Source organism: Rhinatrema bivittatum, chromosome 7 (assembly GCF_901001135.1).
Source record: "Rhinatrema bivittatum chromosome 7, aRhiBiv1.1, whole genome shotgun sequence".
Taxonomy (NCBI): domain Eukaryota; kingdom Metazoa; phylum Chordata; class Amphibia; order Gymnophiona; family Rhinatrematidae; genus Rhinatrema; species Rhinatrema bivittatum.
In genome coordinates, this window is record NC_042621.1 from 189,583,853 (window position 1) to 189,607,141 (window position 23,289).

Consider the following 23,289-nt stretch of genomic DNA (forward strand, 5'->3'; position numbering starts at 1 on the left):
GGCTCACCACCTGCTCAAGCTTCTGCTCACCTACAGGCTGATACAGAAAGAAACGCGGGAGAGCAGGCGAGCGCCCACTCTCCCAGCGCACGCCAGGCCAGTGTCCTGTGCGCGCGATACAGTAAATACAATTAGGTAAAAGGAGGCGCTAGGGACACTAGCGCGTCCCTAGCGCCTCCTTTTTGACAGGAGCGGCGGCTGTCAGTGGGTTTGACAGCCGACGCTCAATTTTGCTGGCGTCGGATCTCGGACCCGCTGACAGCCACGGGTTCAGAAACCAGACGCTGGCAAAATTGAGCATCCGGTTTTCAACCCGCGAGCCACGGGCTGATTTTACATTTTTTTATTTTAAATTAAGTCGGAGGGTGTACAGAAAAGCAGTTTTTACTGCTTTTCTGTACACTTTCCCAGTGCTGAGAGAAATTAACGCCTACCTTTGGGTAGGCCCTAATTTCTGAAAGTAAAATGTGCGGCTTGGCTGCACATTTTACTTTCTGAATCGCGCGGGAATAACTAATACGGTCATCAACATGCATTTGCATGTTGCGGGCGCTATTAGTTTCGGGGGGTTGGACGCGCGTTTTCGACGCTCTATTACCCCTTACTGAATAAGGGGAAAAGCTAGCTCGTCAAACGCGCGTCCAACCACGGGTTAACAATGCGCTCCGCCGGAGCGCACTGTACTGTATCGGCCTGCTACAAGTTCCTTTGCTCTGCAGCTCTTCATTATCTTTTCTATAATATAGCCTTCTGCATTCCTCCCCTAACCTCTGTTCATATGGCAAGCTGCACTTATCTGTGCCCTTCCCCCCTATCATCATCTCCAGACTCTCTATCTACCACCTCGGTGTGCCATATGCCTGGGATAGACCTCCCAAGTTGGTGTGTCAGATTTGCCTTATTCAAATCTCTCCTGAAACTAACTTTAGGTTACTTTAAATCTTAAACCCTTTCTCTCCATGTTCATAGTTTTCTTGGTTTTAACCATGTTTTGAATAATAGGTTACTTCAGGAAATGTATTTTTCTCTTGTCGTCGTGTTTTGACTACAGTGTAAGCTCTATACAGCAAGGACTCTCTTTTATGTGCATCTGTGCAGCGCTGACTATGTCTAACAGCACTATAGAAACAATACTGTAAGTACTAGTAATTGTGGGAATTCCAGACATCTTCATGGCTCCAAATGTATTTAATCACGTAACATTGGTACAGTCTTCTGGAGCAGTTAATATTAAGTATTTTTGCAGGTTCGTGCTAATAGCCACGTTCCCAGTCGCAGTCCAGCTGGATTTCTCATCACATAAGAAACTGAACCAGTGGTTAAGCCTCTGGGGGCTGCATTTCCATGGTCCCGCTGCCTGACTTCTCCTTGTAGCTTCCCTAGTTCCACCCTTGGAGGCTTCCCAGGCCAGGTACCTGCAGTCTCTATTGTCTATACTTCACCTCATTCCTTCCAGAGTGTCATGGCTCTGGGTTCAAATTCTCTCACCCCAGTTGATGAGCTGGGCTTAAGCACACATAATCCCAGGTTATCTCTATAGCTTTACTTTATCAAACCACATCAGTCCCAAACTCATACATTAAGAAAGCAACTCTTGCCTTAATCCTCACACAAGCTGCTCATAGTTGCTTCCTGCACAATCTAAGCTTGGCTGTGCTTGATGAGCCTGATACTTTGTGAACCAGGCCCTACTGCCACCTTCCACTATAGTCTGCAGCTGGGGTTTGTGCTTCCTCTTTCACTATGGCTGCAACTATATCCACCCCAGTGTTCATTTAAAACTCCTGCAGTCTCCATGAGTGTATCATCTTCTGAAGGGGGTCTCCACCACTCGTCTCTCAAGTCCATCAGCTCCTGCTCATCCTCAGGGCTGCTTAACACCTCATCCTCCATGTCCTCTCTCTCTCTCTTCATCTGGTTCTAGTAGGACTCCTTTCTGTTCCTGCCTCGGCCCTGCCTCAGACAAGCTCTCACCCTTCTCCCACCGTGCTTGAACTCTCTCATCCTTTCAATAGGACAATGCCTGGGAAGCCCCTCCCCCTTCAGAACCCCTGAGCCTTCTGGGAGTTGGGGTCCACCTCCTATTCTGATTTCTGTTAAATACTGGATCTCCTTCCCAGGTTTTCCTTACAGCCTGCCTTCTTGTACTCACCAGGGGAATATAATGCCCATCACAGTATTAAAGAGAACTCATACAAGGCACTGCACCACATCTGAACTTTCTCTGTTTTCATATTTAATGTAATCATTTGTCTTCTTTTCCTGAAAACTGTCCTCTTAATCATTGAAAAACGGGCAGCCTGTTATAGTGCTGATTCATAATATAAGAATCACTATCTCTTGGAGAATATATGCAAGGAACTAGAGCATTTATCTTAAATCTGGTCGACTTCTCCCAAAGTGCTGCCTGCGTTTTAGCTTAACTTCTTCAGGGGTCCATGCCTGTATGCTCTGCAGTTTCAGCGAACTCTCTGATTACGCAGCAGACGAGCACGGACTCGTGACGAAGAAGTTGGTCGAAACGCGGCCAGCGTTGAGCACGTTGGGAGAAGTCGACCGGATTTAAAATAAATGCTCCGGCCTTCCTTGTACATAATCTCCAAGACATTGTGATTCATGCATTATGAGTTGACACCATAACAGGCTGCCCATGTTTTCATTTTAATTCCATGAAAAAATACAAAAACAAGGACAGTTTTCAGAAGGAGATAAATGATTAAATTAAAGGTAAAGGGAGAGAAAGTTCAGATGTGGTGCAGAACCTTGTATGAGTTCTCTTTAATGTTTAATATTAACTGCTCCATAAGATTGTACCATCGTTAAGTCATTTCATTTACATCCATGTGGCATTGGTTATATAGGATTTATATAAAGATACTCCAAATTTATTTAACAAGAACCAAAATGCTTTTTAAAACTGTTCAATTTAAGAAGAAAATGGGGTTTTTCCTCCTCTTCGTGAAAAATTAGAATTTTGCTAATCCTAGGAGGCTTTAAATAGGCAATCAATACCTAGAAGGGAAATACTTGTGATTAGTAATCCCCGAGTTTTACCCAAGCAAGCAAGCAACTAGAAGAAAGATTTTGAGTAATGAAACATATTGTAAACGAGGTGACTTGGTTTAGGAAAAATATTTGCTTTATCTTTTTCCAGTTCATGTACACGCTTGGCATTTGTCTCATACTTGAACTAACAGGTGGAATTGTGGCCTTGATCTTCAGACATCAGGTAAGGATAATATCTCATGCTTTTCCTCTTCATTCTGGGGCAAACTCTTGGAATAAATATCTGCTTATTCGCATACACTGATAACCTGCATGGACGTAGTCAACGATACAAGAAAAACATTAAGGATTGCATCTTAACGACTGGGGACAATTTCCATTAAAAAAAATTTTTTTTTAATTCATACATATTTGACACTTGGTAGTACAAGCATTGAAAAAAGGAGGAACTGGCACAAGCTAGAAACTCGGGAGCCATTGCAGCAATCGCCAAGGCTTCAACTTTATCAGCTCAGCATTCGAATGTTTGCAGATCGTTAGTAGTTAAGGCCGACGCCCTGATGACTGGTAATAGGGCTTCCCAGATTCAAGTGCGTGTTAATTGAATCTTGCATAGGAAACTGCAGAACTGCTAATACTTCCAGAGCAATGTTTTTAAATAAACTAATGAAAGTGACTGTCAAAAATGACAGCGAAACAAAACCAATCTGACAAGATTTGTGGGGAGGAAGGATATTGTTTTTAGGGTGCTTTATTATTGACATTTAGGGGCGGATTTTAAAAGGGTTACACGTGTAATATATGCGTGTAACCCTTTAAAACCCGTCCTGCGCGTGCCTATTTTGCATAGGCTCGGCGACGCGCGCAAGCCCCGGGATGTGCGTATGTCCCGGGGCTTGAAAAAACGAGCGGGGAATGGGTGGGGAGGGGAGGGGCGTGGGCATGGCCAGAGGCCTTGCCACTGCCGCTGGGCCAATAAAACAAAGGTAGGGGGGGATTTAGATAGGGCTGGGGGGCGGGTTAGATAGGGGAAGGGAGGGGAAGTGGGGGGGGGTGGAAGGAACGTTCCTGATTTCGGAGCGGCCTCGGAGGGAATGGGGAAAGCCATCGGGGCTCCCCAAGAGCTCGGCAAGCGCAAGGTGCACAAATGTGCACCCCCTTGAGTGCGCCGACCCTGAATTTTATAACATGCGCGCGGCTGCTCGCGCCTGTTATAAAATCGGGCGTAGATTTGTGAGCGCCGGGTTGCACACACAAATCTACGACCGCATGTAGGTTACAAAATCTGGCCCTTAGTGCGCAGGATTGGATAGGCCAACCTGTCTACCCAAGCTGTGTTTGCTTTTTAAGAAGAATGTATGTCTTCTCTATCCTGCTTTCTCATTTTTCCCTCCCCTTTCCTTCTATAATCTCTGCAGATCTCTCCTCTTCTTCCCGTCTCCTCTTCCCTTCTCCAGCTTTTTCTTTTCTCATCCTTCCCCTAGTTCTTCCCTGACCCCTTCTGCTCCTCTTCCCTTTCCTCCCCTTCTGGTGCTCACCACTGTTTCCTCCATCGCCATCGATATATTTAAGCGCAGCTGGTATTAGGAAGGCCGTAGACTGCAGCAACAAAGGAGTAGCAGTAGATTGATGCGCTCCTCAGCAAACTGCCACTTCTCCCACCGCCAGTGGCTCATTTGGTTCTCCAGAGCAGAGTAAGAGAATGAAGCGTGGGAGAAGCCACAGCGTGAGTGTTCTGAGAGTGCTGCCACCCACTTCTGCCACTCTGCGATCCTGCTGCCTGTTTCGCCTCTCATTGTTCTGAAATACCCTGCCACTGGGGAGGGAGGCAGAAGGCCAGTCCCGCTGGGAGTAGGGGGGGAGTGGAAATGTGTTTTTCTGGGAGGCACTGTTGTGCTTTCTGGCTTGTGGCATTCCCCTGCCATCCACCACACTCACCTGCTGCCTTGCCCAGTGCCCGACGTTGCCAAACGCCGGGGCAGGCCCCGCTCTTAGGCCACAGCTGACCACTGCATTCTCCTGGCTGCCTCCTAGCCCGCAACCGTGACCCCAGTCTCTTACCGGCTGGCGTGTAGGGCCTCTGCCTCAGGCCTGTTTATGATGTCTCCTTCTCCAGCTATTCTATAGGCACGTACATGCCCATCTCTCACACTCTTAAAGAGTGAGTGGCGGGAAACGGGAAATGGCATCCCTTGATGACATTATCCTTGTGGCCTATGTAAACAGGCTTCATACTTCACTCCAGTGCCTTGGCAATAGGTCGACTATGTCTTGGTAGTGCTAGTTGCCATTCTGTGTTCCTGTGTTCCAGATTGTGTTTCCTGTGCCTTGTCTTTGCGTTCCTGTGTTGGCTTCCTGGTCCTGTCTCCCCTGTGGTCAGTCTTCTCCTGTGTGATCTCCCTGGCGTTGTTGTTATTACGTGTGCTTTAGTGGATCCTTGGGTGCTATGGAGATGACCACGCCCACGGGGAGGAGCCCCGTGAGGAGCCACAGCACTGGGCTAGACTCTGTACACAAAACACTGGAATTGAACTCTTTTATTATACAGCTTGAAGATAGCCACCAGGTGGCAGTGGTGAGTTGTAGTCTCAGGGACCTTGGCAGAGGGAGCCCTTCTCTCCTAGGTGACGTCAGGAGGTTCCACAACAAGGAGTTACTGTGGATGAGACAGATGAGATATTAGAGTACTCACTCGGTGTTAGCTGTTATGGATGCAATTCCACCAGTTAGTTGTTGTAGGTACAGGCACTGAGGCAGGGAGAGCAGGCCCTCGAGGAGCGAGTACCTGTTCCCTGAATGGCACCTGAAAAATAGAACAGGCGGGCCCCAAGGAGCGGGTACCCTAGTTAGTAGCAAAACCCCGAAGGGCAAAAGGAGAGCTTCCTGCAGGCAGCAGGGAAGTGGCAGAGTAGCGCAGACAGGAACAGTTCATGAGTCTATTCGAGCCTTTGCCAACTCAATGAGCTAGCAATCTTGAGAAGTAGATATACCCGGATTGGCGTGACGTCAGATGAGGGAACGCCCTCGAGGTTCGCGCCACTGGGTGTACTTAGACGTGGGTTGCACGTGCACCCTAGCAGGTACCTGGGAGGAGCAATATCATACAGCTGCACCATAGCCATTCTGGGGACGCCAGAGAAGTCGGCTTGACGACGCTGCGGTAGCCATCTTGCCCAGGTAAGTGGGAGGAGCCGAGATAGGGGTGCAACAAGCGGGGCGAAGCCATCGAAGACCGACAGACGCAACAGGCATCTTCCTTCAGCATCCCCCTGTGGTCTTCCGTCTCCTTCAGTGTTTCCTCTTGGATTCCTGGTTTGACCCTTGGCTCTGGACCTGACGCTGCTGACTTCTGCCTGTCTCCAACCATTGCCTGGATACCGACTGAACATAGCTGCCTGCCTTGACCACTGCCTGGATATGGAATCTGACCATAGCCGCCTGCCACAGTCCTCAGTCTGGATCACGATACTAAGTCCACTCACTTGGACCTCATCTCTCAGCAGGACCACCTGCCACAGACCTCACTTTGGACCACGGTCCTACATCCACTAGCCTGGACCTCATCCCTCAGCTGGATAACACTCCATTCCGGGGCTGCCTGCCATTGACTACTGTCTGGACTTGCCTCTGGAACCTATCCTCTACCTGGTTTCTTTTCAGAACTGGCCTGCACCTATAACTTCGCTACTACTTATCAAGGAGGCCCATGCCTAAGACCAGCCAGCCCCAGCACCTGAGGGCTCAACCTAAGGGGATCGTGGGCTTATACTGGCAAAATTCCAGTTGAGTTTCTGCTACAGTTACTTCTGCTTGCTGACGGTGGGGACATGTGGGGCTCCTCCCCGCAGGTAGTGCCAACTCCCTCTCAACCCAAGGGTCTACTTCACCAACAGGCACCCCCACATCTACCTCTTCTTCTCTTCCCTCCTTTCTCCTTGCCCTGCTCAACTCTTCTTCTGAGGAAACACAACGGAAGCTGATCCAATATGGCAGAGAACCAAGAAGTAGAAAGATCGGTAAAATGCAAAGATTCTTTATTATCACAATATGTAGGCCCGACTCTGGCCAAGTTTCACTCTATTCATTGAGCTGCCTCAGGGGCTACTGTGTGAGGTGTTCATGTAGTCTCAAAAAATGTTGTGAAAATCACATTGAATTTTCTTTTTACTCCTTGTCGATTGATTGTGTTCCTTTTTGGATGCACGTTTGTCAGTGCATTTCAGCCTCTATTTCCACAAAATTCATGAAGCGTAGAAAGCTCCGTACCATGCAATTATTTACACAGAGCTACTTGTGAAGCGCTTGACTGTTTCTTCTTGACGTCACCATCTTTCTTATTCCCAATAAACTTCAGTTAGGCACTTAAGAATCACACGGCGCTAGCTTTTAAATGTCTCCGTCTACGTCCTGCAAACAAACCGGAACTTAACCATTTTTAGTGCGTCCATATTGCATCACCCTGTATGTGTGGCCAGCTCATCTTCCAGCTAGCCTAAGGGATTCACTGAATAATCTGACAGCCCTGACTGCACAACGCTGTCTGTTAATAAGTCAGCCTGATCACAAATTTTCCACTCTGTTACAAAGAAGGAAAACTTAGAAGTTGACTGTTAGGGACTATCACTGTGAAGTGCATCTTAATGCTTATCAGACCTAAGTTTGCCATTTATGATGTTCCCAATACTATGAAGTCCAACAATGGCTCACAGTCTTAATGTTGTGAATTCCAAATTTTGCAAACCAACTTATTCATTTTGAAATATTGTATCTGCCCGTGATTTTTCACAACCTAAAGTTCATGCTAAGTGGAGATCAAAGCTCATGAAACATCTACTGAAAACAAGAGACAAATACAGACTCATATCTTGCCTTGTTGAATGAATGTGCAGCAAAAAAATCTCCAGACAATGCTGCGACATATATTAGCCTCAGTTCCTGTGAAGCTCACCAAAACGTATCATGACCATGATAGTGAACCACTGCAACCTCTGAGAGAAAATGATGTGACCCTGGCCTGTGTCTTGGATGGTAATCACTGGGCACTAGGGCAGTAAGAACATAAGAAAATGCCATACTGGGTCAGACAAAGGGTCCATCAAGCCCAGCATCCTGTTTCCAACAGTGGCCAATAGAAGGATATGGCTCCATGTTCATACATATGATGGACGAATTCTAAGAGGGTGATATTCAAAAATAGCTGAGCCCTTACATTTTGGCACATAAATTAGGAGCCTGTTTTCATCTGAATTTAGGGGCCTAAATTATTGGATGAAAATTCACCTAGATATAACAAATACTGTTGATGTTTTCAAGTCTTTTTACAATGACAATACATCCCTAATGAATACAGCCCTCTCTGGGTCTCAGCAGAGAGACAAGGATTGAAGGGAAGCCTCTCCAATGCTAAAGCTGTTTGCTGCAACAAAATGTGGGTACTGAGAGCAGACAAGCACTACAACTTCTTTCAATCAACCCATGGCAACAAACTGAACCCAAGTCTGACCTCAAAGGGTCCGGCACTTTCAGATTTCCTGCAGAAAGTAACTTCTCAAAGACACATTATTCATCATAACATATTCCTCCCCCTTTCAGTTCATAAACTTATCTATGACAACTTTGCATTTACATGAAAAAGTTGTTTAAGCTAAACAACCAGTTAGCAATTGAGAATTATCTTACTTCATAGTAAACCCTCGCCTATCTTATTGAATTTTGCTGAGTGAGTTTACTGGATGTTTTGATAATCCTTCCCAAAGAGTTCCTGGTAACAAGTGATCCCTCATCAAAGCGACTGCTCAGAATCTGAGATGTTACATCCTGGTCAGAATTTTTCCTAGAAGCATTGGCGTCAGCAGACAAAACCGCTACCCTCATTTCTTCCATGTCTTCCTCAGGCTGATATCTGAAGCTGGTTAGGAATATGTAGCTCATTCATGGTACCTTAGGTCAGTTTTCAGTGGGTTTAGGTGCCTAATTTTGGGAGTTAGGCTCCTAAATTGGCCATTATAAAAATGTACTCAATTTTTCTTTTTTTTTGTCGTTCCCATCCAAACTAGCACTAAAAAACTACAGAAATTGTTTGTTGTTTCAGCTTGGGCTAAACTGTTTGGCATGTATTGTTTGCAAAATGTGCACAGATATGCGCAATGTAAAAATCTATGCATGTTGTTAAAAAGATACGCATGTTTTAAAAATGCAATGCGCGCTACAAAAAACAAATGACACTAAAAAAAAATTAAGAAAACAATATAGATGGGAAAAACAAAACTTTGCAAATATAAAACCAAAATGAAATGACATAACACGAAACAAAATGGTATTTCATGCACACCCTTAGTATTCCATATCCATTACAATGTGAACATGCATTTACGGGGTATCTGCATTATCCGCCGAGAACTGGACTGATATGAAAAATAGCTATTCACAGCCATCTCAAACTTAATATTTGCGGGTTGATAGTTCTCGTTTCCCAGTCTCACTCCACTGAGTTATCATCTCACTCTTAGGTTTTCTAGCTACTGCCCTGCACCTTGCGCTATGAATTATTATGCAAAGGGTTGTTTTTTTGACAGTCCATATTAATTATTAAACCTATTATCTAGACTCACGCTATAATAATAATACAGAATATGCAGTCAAATGTTAGCATCCTGATTTTGAATGTTGCTTTCTTTTTAGACCATGGACTTTATTAACAGTAATATTCGGAAGGGAATTAAAAATTACTATGATGATTTGGATTTCAAGAACATCATGGATTTTGTTCAAAAGCAGGTTTGTTTTTTCTTCCTTTGGAGTAAATATGCCTTTTCTCTACAACGTTTCAGTAAGTATATGACATTTGCTTCTTGTTTTCATCTTCTTTCTGTTAGTTCCTTTTGTTCGCAGGGTCTGGCTGTGAAGGGGGGCCTGGGTGTAAGCCCTTTGTGATGCGGCATAAGTGACACAGCCTTGTAGGCACGGGGCCTACGTTGGCAGCTGGCGAACGCGTCCTGTAGCAGAACAGACTGGAGCTTCGCCTTCACCAGTCACCTCCGCAGGTTGAACCCTTGGGTTCTGGTGGCCGACAGGTCTCAGGCAGGTCCCTAGGGCGGTGGCTAGAGCAAGAGTCCAATGGGGATGCCGGCGTCGGGGCGGGCAGCAGACTAACGGAGTGAGAGGCAGGCCAAGGTCGGGGCAGGCGGCAGACTAACGGAGTGAGAGACAGGCCAAGGTCGGGGCAGGCGGCAGAGTAACGGAGTGAGAGACAGGCCAAGGTCGGGGCAGGCGGCAGACTAACGGAGTGAGAGACAGGCCAAGGTCGGGGCAGGCGGCAGACTAACGGAGTGAGAGACAGGCCAAGGTCGGGGCAGGCGGCAGACTAACGGAGTGAGAGACGGGCCAAGGTCGGGGCGGGCGGCAGAGTAACGGAGTGAGAGACGGGCCAAGGTCGGGGCGGGCGGCAGAGTAACGGAGTGAGAGACGGGCCAAGGTCGGGGCGGGCGGCAGACTAACGGAGTGAGAGACAGGCCAAGGTCGGGGCAGGCGGCAGACTAACGGAGTGAGAGACAGGCCAAGGTCGGGGCAGGCGGCAGGCTAACGGAGTGAGAGACAGGCCAAGGTCGGGGCAGGCGGCAGACTAACGGAGTGAGAGACAGGCCAAGGTCGGGGCAGGCGGCAGACTAACGGAGTGAGAGACAGGCCAAGGTCGGGGCAGGCGGCAGGCTAACGGAGTGAGAGACAGGCCAAGGTCGGGGCAGGCGGCAGACTAACGGAGTGAGAGACAGGCCAAGGTCGGGGCAGGCGGCAGGCTAACGGAGTGAGAGACAGGCCAAGGTCGGGGCAGGCGGCAGACTAACGGAGTGAGAGACAGGCCAAGGTCGGGGCAGGCGGCAGACTAACGGAGTGAGAGACAGGCCAAGGTCGGGGCAGGCGGCAGAGTAACGGAGTGAGAGACAGGCCAAGGTCGGGGCAGGCGGCAGAGTAACGGAGTGAGAGACGGGCCAAGGTCGGGGCAGGCGGCAGAGTAACGGAGTGAGAGACGGGCCAAGGTCGGGGCAGGCGGCAGAGTAACGGAGTGAGAGACGGGCCAAGGTCGGGGCGGGCGGCAGACTAACGGAGTGAGAGACGGGCCAAGGTCGGGGCGGGCGGCAGACTAACGGAGTGAGAGACGGGCCAAGGTCGGGGCGGGCGGCAGACTAACGGAGTGAGAGACGGGCCAAGGTCGGGGCGGGCGGCAGACTAACGGAGGGAGAGACGGGCCAAGGTCGGGGCGGGCGGCAGACTAACGGAGTGAGAGACGGGCCAAGGTCGGGGCGGGCGGCAGACTAACGGAGTGAGAGGCGGGCCAAGGTCGGGGCGGGCGGCAGACTAACGGAGTGAGAGACGGGCCAAGGTCGGGGCGGGCGGCAGACTAACGGAGTGAGAGACGGGCCAAGGTCGGGGCGGGCGGCAGAGTAACGGAGTGAGAGGCGGGCCAAGGTCGGGGCGGGCGGCAGACTAACGGAGTGAGAGACGGGCCAAGGTCGGGGCGGGCGGCAGACTAACGGAGTGAGAGACGGGCCAAGGTCGGGGCGGGCGGCAGAGTAACGGAGTGAGAGGCGGGCCAAGGTCGGGGCGGGCGGCAGAGTAACGGAGTGAGAGGCGGGCCAAGGTCGGGGCGGGCGGCAGACTAACGGAGTGAGAGGCGGGCCAAGGTCGGGGCGGGCGGCAGACTAACGGAGTGAGAGGCGGGCCAAGGTCGGGGCGGGCGGCAGACTAACGGAGTGAGAGGCGGGCCAAGGTCGGGGCGGGCGGCAGAGTAACGGAGTGAGAGGCGAGCCAAGGTCGGGGCGGGCGGCAGAGTAACGGAGTGAGAGGCGGGCCAAGGTCGGGGCGGGCGGCAGACTAACGGAGTGAGAGACGGGCCAAGGTCGGGGCGGGCGGCAGACTAACGGAGTGAGAGACGGGCCAAGGTCGGGGCGGGCGGCAGACTAACGGAGTGAGAGACGGGCCAAGGTCGGGGCGGGCGGCAGACTAACGGAGTGAGAGACGGGCCAAGGTCGGGGCGGGCGGCAGACTAACGGAGTGAGAGGCGGGCCAAGGTCGGGGCGGGCGGCAGACTAACGGAGTGAGAGACGGGCCAAGGTCGGGGCGGGCGGCAGACTAACGGAGTGAGAGACGGGCCAAGGTCGGGGCGGGCGGCAGACTAACGGAGTGAGAGACGGGCCAAGGTCGGGGCGGGCGGCAGACTAACGGAGTGAGAGACGGGCCAAGGTCGGGGCGGGCGGCAGACTAACGGAGTGAGAGGCGGGCCAAGGTCGGGGCGGGCGGCAGAGTAACGGAGTGAGAGACGGGCCAAGGTCGGGGCGGGCGGCAGAGTAACGGAGTGAGAGGCGGGCCAAGGTCGGGGCGGGCGGCAGAGTAACGGAGTGAGAGGCAGGCCAAGGTCGGGGCAGGCGGCAGACAGCAAGGGAGGTCAGGTCCAGGTGGCAGGTAATTGTGGTCAGAGCCTGAAGTCGAGCCAAGATTGCACGAGGACACGTGGCAGACACTGGATGAGTCGAGCAAGGCTGGACCACACAAAGCTGGATGAAGAATCAGAAACACAGGAACCAGGAATTCAAAGGCAACATGCACTGCCAAGGCAGGAGACCTGTACCTGAGGCAAGTTAGTACTGTCAGGCCCTCGGTTAAATAGGCCAATCAGCCTGATGTCATTGGAGGGCGCCGCTCAGCCTTACCTGCTGTGGGGCCTATATAACGCGCGCACATGTGTGCGCCGAAATGACGGTGGCGGGAGCTGCGGCTGGCGGCGTCTTAGGACCCGGGATTGGTCCAGCCACATCGGGGGGGTGAGTGAGGTGGCTTGCGGGGCCCTCCCTTCAGCTTCTGAATGTAACACTGGCGCAGTACAGAGAATAGCCCTGACCGGAAGCCAGGGGGGCTTTCTACCGGCAATTCTACCAATGTTGGAGGTAACCGAGGCGGCACGACTCGCCTCTGATACACAACTACCCTGCAGTGCAGAAAAGTGGCGAAAAAGCTCAGCAAAAACACAAAACTCAGTGTCCTCCCCTTAGACAATAGCTTTATGACTGCAGAGAGGCACACACTGCTCTTGCTGGGGATTTTTTCAGTCTAGTTACAGTGTTTAGAGTAAGATTAATTTTATATTTAACAGGAATTTTAATCCTCCTGCATTGGCCTTGGTCATAACTTTATTGTGTGCCACAGTGGGGTCGGGTTACAGGGTGTTAACCCCCTCTCCCCCAGCCCATATTATACAGTTCTCAATCTCAGCCACACAGCCAAGAAGGGAGTGGCCTCTGATAATGGCTGTAAGTTTACAGTTGAGGCTTCAGACTGATCTGAGCAATGTGCCGTACACAGAATGCCCTCCAGTTATTGTATATCAAAGGGTGATGTCACAGCAAAATATATTGAAAGGCAAGATACACCCGACAGATCAAAAAGCAGAAGGATATTTATTTGTGGAAGAATGTTTTCCTATCACCTGCAGATGAAAATGCTGTTAGAAAAGAGCCGAGATAAGGCTTTGATGCACTGTACACCGTATTGCTGTGGCTTGTCTTTTTGCGGACGACACTAAGATCTGCAACAGAGTGGACACGCCGGAAGGAGTGGAGAGAATGAGACGGGATTTAAGGAAACTGGAAGAGTGGTCGAAGATATGGCAGCTGAGATTCAATGCCAAGAAGTGCAAAGTCATGCATATGGGGAGTGGAAATCCGAATGAACTGTATTTGATGGGGGGGGGGGAAAGGCTGATGTGCACGGAGCAGGAGAGGGTCCTTGGGGTGATAGTGTCTAATGATATGAAGTCTGCGAAACAATGCGACAAGGCGATAGCAAAAGCCAGAAGAATGCTGGGCTGCATAGAGAGAGGAATATCGAGTAAGAAAAGGGAAGTGATTATCCCCTTGTACAGGTCCTTGGTGAGGCCTCACCTGGAGTACTGTGTTCAGTTCTGGAGACCGTATCTACAAAAAGACAAAGACAAGATGGAAGCGGTACAGAGAAGGGCGACCAGGAAGGTGGAGGATCTTCATCGGATGACGTACGAGGAGAGATTGAAGAATCTAAATATGTACACCCTGGAGGAAAGGAGGAGCAGAGGTGATATGATACAGACTTTCAGATACTTGAAAGGTTTTAATGATCCAAAGACAACGACAAACCTTTTCCGTAGGAAAAAAAACAGCAGAACCAGGGGTCACGATTTGAAGCTCCAGGGAGGAAGATTCAGAACCAATGTCAGGAAGTATTTCTTCACGGAGAGGGTGGTGGATGCCTGGAATGCCCTTCCGGAGGATGTGGTGAAGACCAGAACTGTGAAGGACTTCAAAGAGGCGTGGGATAAACACTGTGGATCCATAAAGTCAAGAGGCCGCCAATGAAGAGTGGGTGACTCGCCAGAATGATGGCTACTGCCTGGAGACAATACCCTTATTCAATAAACATATACATGCTTACTGTGACTCCAACATCGCTCTAAGCTTCAACAGCAAGAGGAAACGTGGAAAAAAGGATTTGCACTCACAAAGAGGGGAGTAGCTTGCTTGTTACGGGGGTTACTACCCCAAACCAAATAAGCCTGATACTTCACTTTCAATGCATATACAGCATAGTTCTCTGCTTCAACGGCAGGGGAGAAGAAAAAACTGATACTTCACACATCCAGCAGAGCTCTCTGCTTCAACGGCAGGGGAGAAGAAAAAAGGGTTCGCACTCACAAAGCGGGGAGTAGCTGGCTTGTTACGGCGGTTACTACCCCAAACCAAATGTGCCTGATACTTCACTTTCGATGCATATCCAGCATGGCTCTCTGCTTCAACGGCATGGGAGAAAGGCTGATACATCACGCATTTCCAGCATAGCTCTCTGCTTCAACAGCAGGGGAAAAGAAAAACTGATGCTTCACGCATATCCAGCATAGCTTCAACGGCAGGGGAGAAGAAAAAAGGATTCGCACTCACAAAGCGGGGAGTAGCTGGCTTGTTACGGCGGTTACTACCCCAAACCAAATGTGCCTGATACTTCACTTTCGATGCATATCCAGCATGGCTCTCTGCTTCAACGGCATGGGAGAAGACTGATACATCACGCATTTCCAGCATAGCTCTCTGCTTCAATGGCAGGAGAGAAAAAAAAACTGATACTTCACGCATATCCAGCATAGCTCCCTGCTTCAATGGCAGGGGAGAAAAAAAAACTGATACTTCACGCATATCCAGCATAGCTCCCTGCTTCAACGGCAGGGGAGAAGAAAAACAACCAATAAGGGCTGTATAACATAGTCTGGGTAAAACAAGCATGGGTGTAGCTTGCTTATTGCGGTGGTTACTACCCCTACTACCCCTAACTAATCAAGCTAGATATTTCACTTGGATGCAGCTCCATCACTGCTCTCTACGTTAATGGTGGGGGTGGAAGGGAAATAGAACCAAGAGCTAAGAGAAACAGATAAGTATGAGAGAAAAGATGTGTGAAGCTTGCTGGGCAGACTGGATGGGCCGTTTGGTCTTCTTCTGCCGTCATTTCTATGTTTCTATGTAATAACATGCATATAAGCGGGGCTTGAACATTTTCTTCAGGACTCACTCTCCCAATGGACAAAATGCACTCACCATTTACTCCAACTCGCCCACCGCCCCAATAATTAGCTTTTTGTTTTGGGTGGGGGGGGGGAGTGGCAGGAGTTCACGATGAGTGCATTTTTTTCTGAGGAGGACATCCCCCATCCCATCCCACCTCTCTTCTTAACATGCCCCGATCTGATTCACTTCTCTCTCCCTTTCCACCCCTACCCCACACGGGTGCTGTCTTCTCTTCTACCAACCCTCCCCCCACCCCCTCACACACACTCGCATGCTCAGGCGCAGCTTTCATTCTCTTCTCCAGTCTCCCCTCCCACCCTCATATCTTTCTCCCCCCATCCCTGGTCCCCAAGTCAGTTCCCGCTGCTCCTCTCCTCTGAGGAAGGAGATTCCCGGTAACCTGCCTTCTGCTCTACCTTCAGCAGCGGGAGGGGTGGTGGTGTTGGCAGGTGCTGCGGCTCAGCTCCCCGTCTCTCCCCCTGCTCCCGTTCAGAGATGGGGGTGTTCCCACTGCCCGACTCAACTGTGCTGCCCCTTCTGTTGGGTGGGGTTTGTTCCTGGTGGCCCTGCTCTGGCAAGGGCTGTTTCCTGTAGGCAGGGGCATTCCCGGCAGCCCCGCTCTGCTGCGACTTCTGGGTAGCAGAGAGAGGGCGTTTGCTGGTTCTCGCTGGCAGTGAAAATCAGTTCACCTCGGGCATATGTTTCAGTCCCTGCATATGGGAAATGGAAGAAGCAGTTCAAATAAAAGCCAGAGCTCATCATCTGAGAGAGGAGGAGGGGACATTCCGATCATCAGAGGAAAACTGGAGAAAGCTGCAAGTGGTATGGAATAAATCCGAGGTATTTGTGGTTTGATAGATCAAGCTTGACCCAAATCCTCGGTATTTGCCTGGTTTGGATGAGAATATTCATAGGTTGGTACTGCTGTAGGAAACGGCTGAAGAAGCGATTGGAGTAGATTATGATTGTTACAAAACATTGCAGTCAGATTCAGTAGGAAGCATATTCTGATAAGTTGAATAAATTGCAGTTCACTAGTCATAGAGCCTGATTGGATCAGAAGAGGTTCACCCATCCCCTAACTCATCGCAGAACCTGCTGGTACTGCTGTGTTCTGGGGGTTCTTTTGGCTTGGCAGACTCTTCCTTCTCCTTTGGGCTTCTAGCCCAGTCGGGACCCAGCCTCTGTTGGGATACAGTGCCATAATCCTTCATTTGCAACTTCTTAGGGGGGTTCCCCCTATTTTTATACTCACTTCCCAACTCAGCCTAGCCATGGCAGTGACAGTCCTTGGCCAGTGGCCACACACCACAACTTCCTCCAGAATGACCTTGAATCTGGCCACCCAGCGTCACCATTATGCGATGGCCAAGACTTCATCTCCACCAGGGGCTGTGATTGCTGCCTCTGCAGGATCCCCAGTCTTGGCTAGCCTGGGGAGCAGAAGCCTGATCCAGGAAGGTAAGCCAGGTCTTCTGCAGGGCAGTGCATAGCGCTTGCCAAATGCTGCTGAGCCTTGCTCTTACTCTTTAACATATTTATTATATCACTTCATAATCCTGCCATTCTTCTGTTGCTTAGAGTCCCTGGAGGAAAAACAAGTAAAATATTGAGAAGTGTGACTACAAAAACCTTCTCCACAACTCTTGGATGTAGAGAGGGTGTCAAACAAATTATTTTTATTACTTGTCTCTTGACATTAACCAGAAACCATTAGGAAGTTAAGGTTCAAGTAACCTTTTTTTCATTATTATTCAAAGTATATAAAATTTGAATAATTTCTCAAAGTTCTTAAAACTTGCAGAACAGATGCCTGGAAAGCTGAGTGCATAGGTCTCCTGTTTTCTCCTGTCTTCCTGCAATTAATATGTGTGAGATATATTTGCATGCAAAGTCTTTATAGTATGCAAATCTATCTCATGCATATTCATTGTGGATATCCTGAAAATCTGGCCTGTTTGTGGCTCTTAAGGACCTGAGTTGACCACCTCTTGGCTTAGTGGTTTAATACAAGTCTACAGAATCTTCCATCCTTAAGTCATTTGTTCTGATCTGGCTAAGGCCAATAGTGACTGAAAGTCATTATCATCTGAAAGCTGTTCAGTGGCCTATGTCTATTTGAAATAAGATGATGCTTTCAGACCAGTTCCTAATGGTTAAAAATGTCTACAATATATCACTAAAAAAAGTTTCCATAGCAATGGTTTGCATAGCTATGTATAAATATTGCTTCATTTTCTCCTCATTCTTCTGAAGTTAGAAGCATCTGACATAGTAAGCAATCTTGTTTTTCTTTAATTTTACCTACTATAAGAAGTGACTTGCTATTTGGCACCTGTTGCATTATGTAAGTGTTGCATTCGGCAGTCCGCAGGGCAGACCCACAGACCGCTGCTCTTACCTCCAACCCCAGTCCCAATGAGACTCCTTTTCCCACCGGGGAGGCCCCTGGACAGACGCGCGTCGAGCTGCCATGCTCCTCCGCCTTCTTTGGCCACTCCCACTGATGCTGACCTGAACACTCGGCAGGCCCCCGCACTTCTGACACCACTGTCTACCTGGGGTTCCCTAAGCTGCACACACGCCCGGCAGCATTCCTCTTAAAGGGCTCAAAGCGGGAAAACCTCGGTGGCACCGGATAATGACATCACTGGTATGGGCCTATAAAAGGCCACCTCAGCCTCCTCTCCTTGCCTCAGCAATAGGTCGACTACCTCCTGTAGAGTGTATTGCCTCAGCATGTTCCTGGTCTTCATTCTTGCGTTCCTGGTCTTTGTTCCTGTGATCCTGGTCTTTCTCTTGGCAGTCCCTGGTCTTCCTTCCTGAGTTCTTCGTCTTTGTCCTGTGGGCAGTCCTGAAGTCTTCATCTTCATCCTGTGGTCAATCTTCAGTGTCTTTTCCTGCCTGCCTGTGCTGTTCCTTGACCCCCTACCTGTCTATCCATCCTGTCTTCCCTCGGACGGATCTCTGGCTTTGACTTCGGCTTGACTCTTGACTCTGAGTGAACTCCGCCTGCCACTGACCACTGACCACTGCCTAGCTCTGACTCCGTCTATATTCAGCCTGTCCTGCACCCTGGCCTGAGACTCAACTCTCTCCACGGATCTTCACCTCATCAACAGAGGCTCGCGCCTAAGTCCTACCAGCCCTGGTACCCAAGGACCCAACCCAAGGGAAACGAGGGCTGATATAGGTGAAGCTCCAGTTGGGCCTCTGCCACAACCAGCTTTGCCAGCCCGATGGTAGGGACCTGCAGAGCTTCTCCCTATAGGTTGCACCAATCCCACCTCAGTCCAAGGGTCCACACTGGCAATAGTATGCTATAATTGCTACTTGCAAATCTCAGATGAAGTGAATTAAATAGAATCAACCAGCATGGTGCTGGGCTTGCAATCTGCAGTGTTACTGCCCGCAGTGGGTTCTAGACCATATCAGTAAAGCACACTGTAATTCTTATCATTTACCACTTACTCGCTTCACTTACAAAAATTATTTAATATTTTATTGATGCTTCCCTCAGGAAACCTTAACCATAAAAATATCCAAAATAATTCCAAATACTTATCAGCATCAACATTCATATGTGCCTTTCATCAAGTCACATACGACTCAGCTACATAGTCCACAAATGATAATGTGGTTCACCCTATTTTTAGTTCTGCTAATGAACCTGATGACTTTTGCGCTAATGGAGTGAATTTTGCCCTTTGTGGTCCAATGTTCAGTGTGCCCATAGGCTTTTCAAGGGGCTACTTTACCATTTCCTGATTTATTTAAACATTGGTTGAAATGTCCAACTACATGTGCTACCAGTGGTGTGGCATACCCAGGGCTGGCGGAAGCACTAGGCGGACTAGGTGGGGGCCTAAGGCACCAGGGTTCCAGGGGTGGTAAAAAGAGAGAAGAGAAGAGACAGCCTCTGCCGTGGCTGTCTCATCTCTCTTGCTGCAGACCAAGTGGACCCGTCCGTCTTCACCCAACTTGACTACCGGCTTGAGTCAGGTCGGGTGAGAACTAGCATGCATAGTTTTTGGGGGGGGGGGTTTTGTGCAAGTTTCATTTTCGGATTGGGGTTGTGCCATTTCAGTCCACCCCCGGATCCGAACTTTTTTCCCTGTTAATTTTGCTTTAAAAAAAACAAACAAAACCCGCCCCTTCTCTTCAAATTTAATTAAGTATAAGGCCCCCCCCCCCCCAAGACTCGCCCAAAGCCCCTGGTGGTCCAGAAGGGGGCCCGGGAGCGATCTCCTGCTCCCAGGCCGTCGGCTACCAGTGATCAAAATGGCGCCGGCGGCCTTTTGCCTTTACCATGTGACAGGGAGCTACCGGTGCCATTGGCCAGTCCCTAACATATGGTAGGGGCAATGGATGACCTCTACCATGTGACAAAGGCTGGCCAATGGCATCAGCAGCCCTCTGTGACATGGAAAGGGCAAAAGGCTGCCAGTGCCATTTTGATCACAAGCAGTTGACGGCCCAGGAACGGGAATTCGTTCCTTGGCCTCCCGTTGGACCACCAGGGACTTTGGGCGAGTGTTGGGGAGGGCGTTCAAGGAGGAAGGTTGCCTAGGGCACTTAACACCCTTGCACTGGCCCTGGGTATATCTACTATAGTGTCCATGCCAGTTGATGTATAGCAGTAAAACACAACAAATGTTGAAAATTAAAATGATAGAACAGTGTAGCTGCATTTACCAACAGAAGATGGAGGCCCCATTGCTCAAGCACTTTATGAGAGCAGGGCATAATTTTGACAATCTTAAATTTGTTGTATTGGATAAGCCTTCTCTTAGTATCCATGGTTGTAACCTTGATATGTTACTTTTACATTGTGCCAATGGGAAGTGGAGATGATGAGCAGTATACACAATTGCTATAAACCACAATAGCGAATGGTATAGTGCTAAAGAAGTTCACGGAACCTTGTACTGGATTACTCAAAAGAAGAAGCGTTAAAAGAGGTTAAATTCAGCATTTCCATCTTTATTCATGAATGCTTGAAGAAAAGTTTCGGTCCCCTGACAGGGACTGTGTTTCGCCACATGGGCTGTGTCGGGAGGGACAGAATCCCAAGAAATCAACTAGTAACAAACAACTTTTACATTGTGAACAAAGATGGATATACAAACTCTGTATTCTATCCCCTTTAGGTCTTAATATAGAGGTTGATTGAAGTGTTTTTCTTTAAAGAAGGGGTTTTTGAGTTTTGGTTTGTTTTCTATGATTGACTTTTTTATAAAGTAAAGGGTTGGTAATAACTTGAATTAAGCAGATTTTTCATGCAGAGAATTATTTTCCTTGAGTGCAGCCTGGTTTCTTTTGAAGATGGACATTCCCTGTAACTGGAGGCCAGGACACTGAATACCTGAAAGTTCCCTTCTAAGTCAGAGAAGGACTGAGGTAGCAGTAGTACTGCCAGAGTTGTTTTGGGTCAGACAAGTGAAGTAGTTTTTCCCCTTTTGTTGAGAGGAGGTTTTTCTCACCCCTTCTCTCACTTGGAGACTGGGCAGAATGCCTGATCTATGGCATCAACAGACCTTTCCCTCTGGAGGGTCACTAAGAACGGAGTGTAGAGGAAGAAGGAAGCGAACCAACATCGGAGACCAACCACTGGATTTCCCCCCTGGGACACAGGCACAGGCTGGGTAGGAGAGAACAGCTTGGAACTCAGGTAGGACTGTTCATGCTTTGAGGAGATCCCAAGCTGAGCAGGATTTCTCTCAGAGACTGGGCCTCTTACACATTTACTTCAGGAGTGTTAGGAATCCCCCAGGAACCTGAGTCATCACCATGTACGCAGAGGGGAGGACAAATTCACCTGTACTTTCAAGTTATTTGTGAGCTGGACATTGATTCAGTTTGAAATAACCTGCTCATCTGTTCCCAGTCCTGCAGCACCTCAGCAATTCAGTAGATTTACTGACACACGGGGAGAGAGATTCCACCACTGCCTGGGCGAAAAAGCAACAGCTTCTCCCCCACAGAGAGGACTCACCCTTGGGGGTCACAAAAAAAGAGGGGAAATCAAAAGGAATACAGCCCCAGAGATATACATTATTTTTGTGTGCCCTGAAGGATAATGCCATGTCAAACAAAAGGGTTACATATATAAGGCTGGGAATTGCCCAGTGCCATGTTGACTGCATTCATAGGACTTTGGAAGGTAGGTTTTTGATTTAATATATGAATGCCCCAGTGGTTTTATGTGAATTGTTTTTATGTAAAATGATCTTTAGAGAGATTTCTTTTGTTTTCAGTTTTAGAGAGCTGCTAAGGAATGTACCCTCCTGATGCAGGCGATTGATTGCTGAAATCCCGTCAGTGTCGGGTAATATGCAGCTAAACTGTCATTTGTGAGCTTTGTAGCTGAGCTGAATGTGGCTCAAAAGTCTAATAGGAACATTGATGCTGATGAGTATTTGGAGTTATTTTGGATATTTTAATGGCTAACATTTCCTGAGGGAGGCATTAATAAAATAATAATTTTTGTGAGTGGTAAAGGATGATAAGAATTATAGTGTGCTTTACAAATGTGGTCTAGAACCCACTGCAGGCAGAAGACTGCAGATTGAACTTATAGCATCATTTTGGTTACTACCTTTTAATTCGCTTCATCTGAGATGTGTTAGTCTTTCTTCTTTTTTATAATTCACAATTTATTAATTTTTCATAAATTAAGCATACATCTTACTCTATACAGAAAAGAAAAAGATATGTAACATACCATACATACTCATTAACGTAATCTCCAATTCACTAGATAACAACAAAAGTTACATCACTTTTCTACGAGGTAAATTCAAGAAAAGAAAAAGAGGCCCAGTAATACTAAGGGGAGTACATAAAGAAACAGAAAAACACCTTAACGGATACGGTGAATAAACAATTACTCGATTATCTTAGGGATCTGTTACCCAGCATTGGTGTTCAAGCTCCTGGCATTTAAGAAGGATTTCAACTGTTCCAACAAAGTCAAGACAAAACATTCTTCTTTACCTCGAACAATACATCTACAAGAGTATTTTAACACAAACGTATATCCCAGAAGTAAAGCTTGTGGTCTCATACTAAGAAATTCCCTCCTCCTTAATTGGGTGGTCCTAGAAAAATCAGGAAATATTATAACAGCTCGATCATTTATTTATTTAGAGCTTTTCTATACTGGCATTCATGATAAAATCATATCATGCCGGTTTACAGATAACGGGGGGGGGGGGGGGGGGGGGTGCAATAACTTTGTACATTTAACAAGTGCAGAGGAAACAAACAAAAGTTACATTATAACAGGGTTTCTGGAACTAGAGGGGGAGGAGAAAAGAATAAAACAAATATTTTTACAGAAGTAAATAATTTACATTATGCAGTAAGGTCTCTTAATGGATATTAGTGACTTAGTTAGGCTCTGGAAAGGCTTGTTTAAATAACCAAGTCTTAAGCCTTTTTCTGAATGTTAATAAGCAAGGGTCCAGTCTGAGATCGGGTGGTAAGGTATTCCAGATAGAGGGGCCCGCTGTAGAAAAGGCCCAGTCTCTGAGTGCTAGATGGTGTGTAGATTTAGTTGGTGGGATAAGCAGGGAACCCCTGTATGCTTCTCTGATGGGTCTGGATGAAGTGTGTAGTCTGAGGGGAATTTGGAGGTTTAGCGGGGCTTGGGAATGGATGGTTTTATGGATGATGGTGATGGACTTGTGTAGAATTCTGA

General features: G+C 48.3%; 1 protein-coding gene across 1 annotated transcript in view; it reads left to right on the forward strand.

Moving 5' to 3' along the window:
* The window catches only part of TSPAN15 (tetraspanin 15), a 77,983-nt gene that overhangs the window by 26,911 nt on the left and 27,783 nt on the right, over positions 1 to 23,289 (forward strand). The window contains exons 3-4 of the mRNA XM_029609668.1: positions 3,155 to 3,229; positions 9,688 to 9,783. Coding sequence (XP_029465528.1) covers positions 3,155 to 3,229; positions 9,688 to 9,783 — 171 coding nt within the window. The remainder of the gene's footprint in view (positions 1 to 3,154; positions 3,230 to 9,687; positions 9,784 to 23,289) is intronic.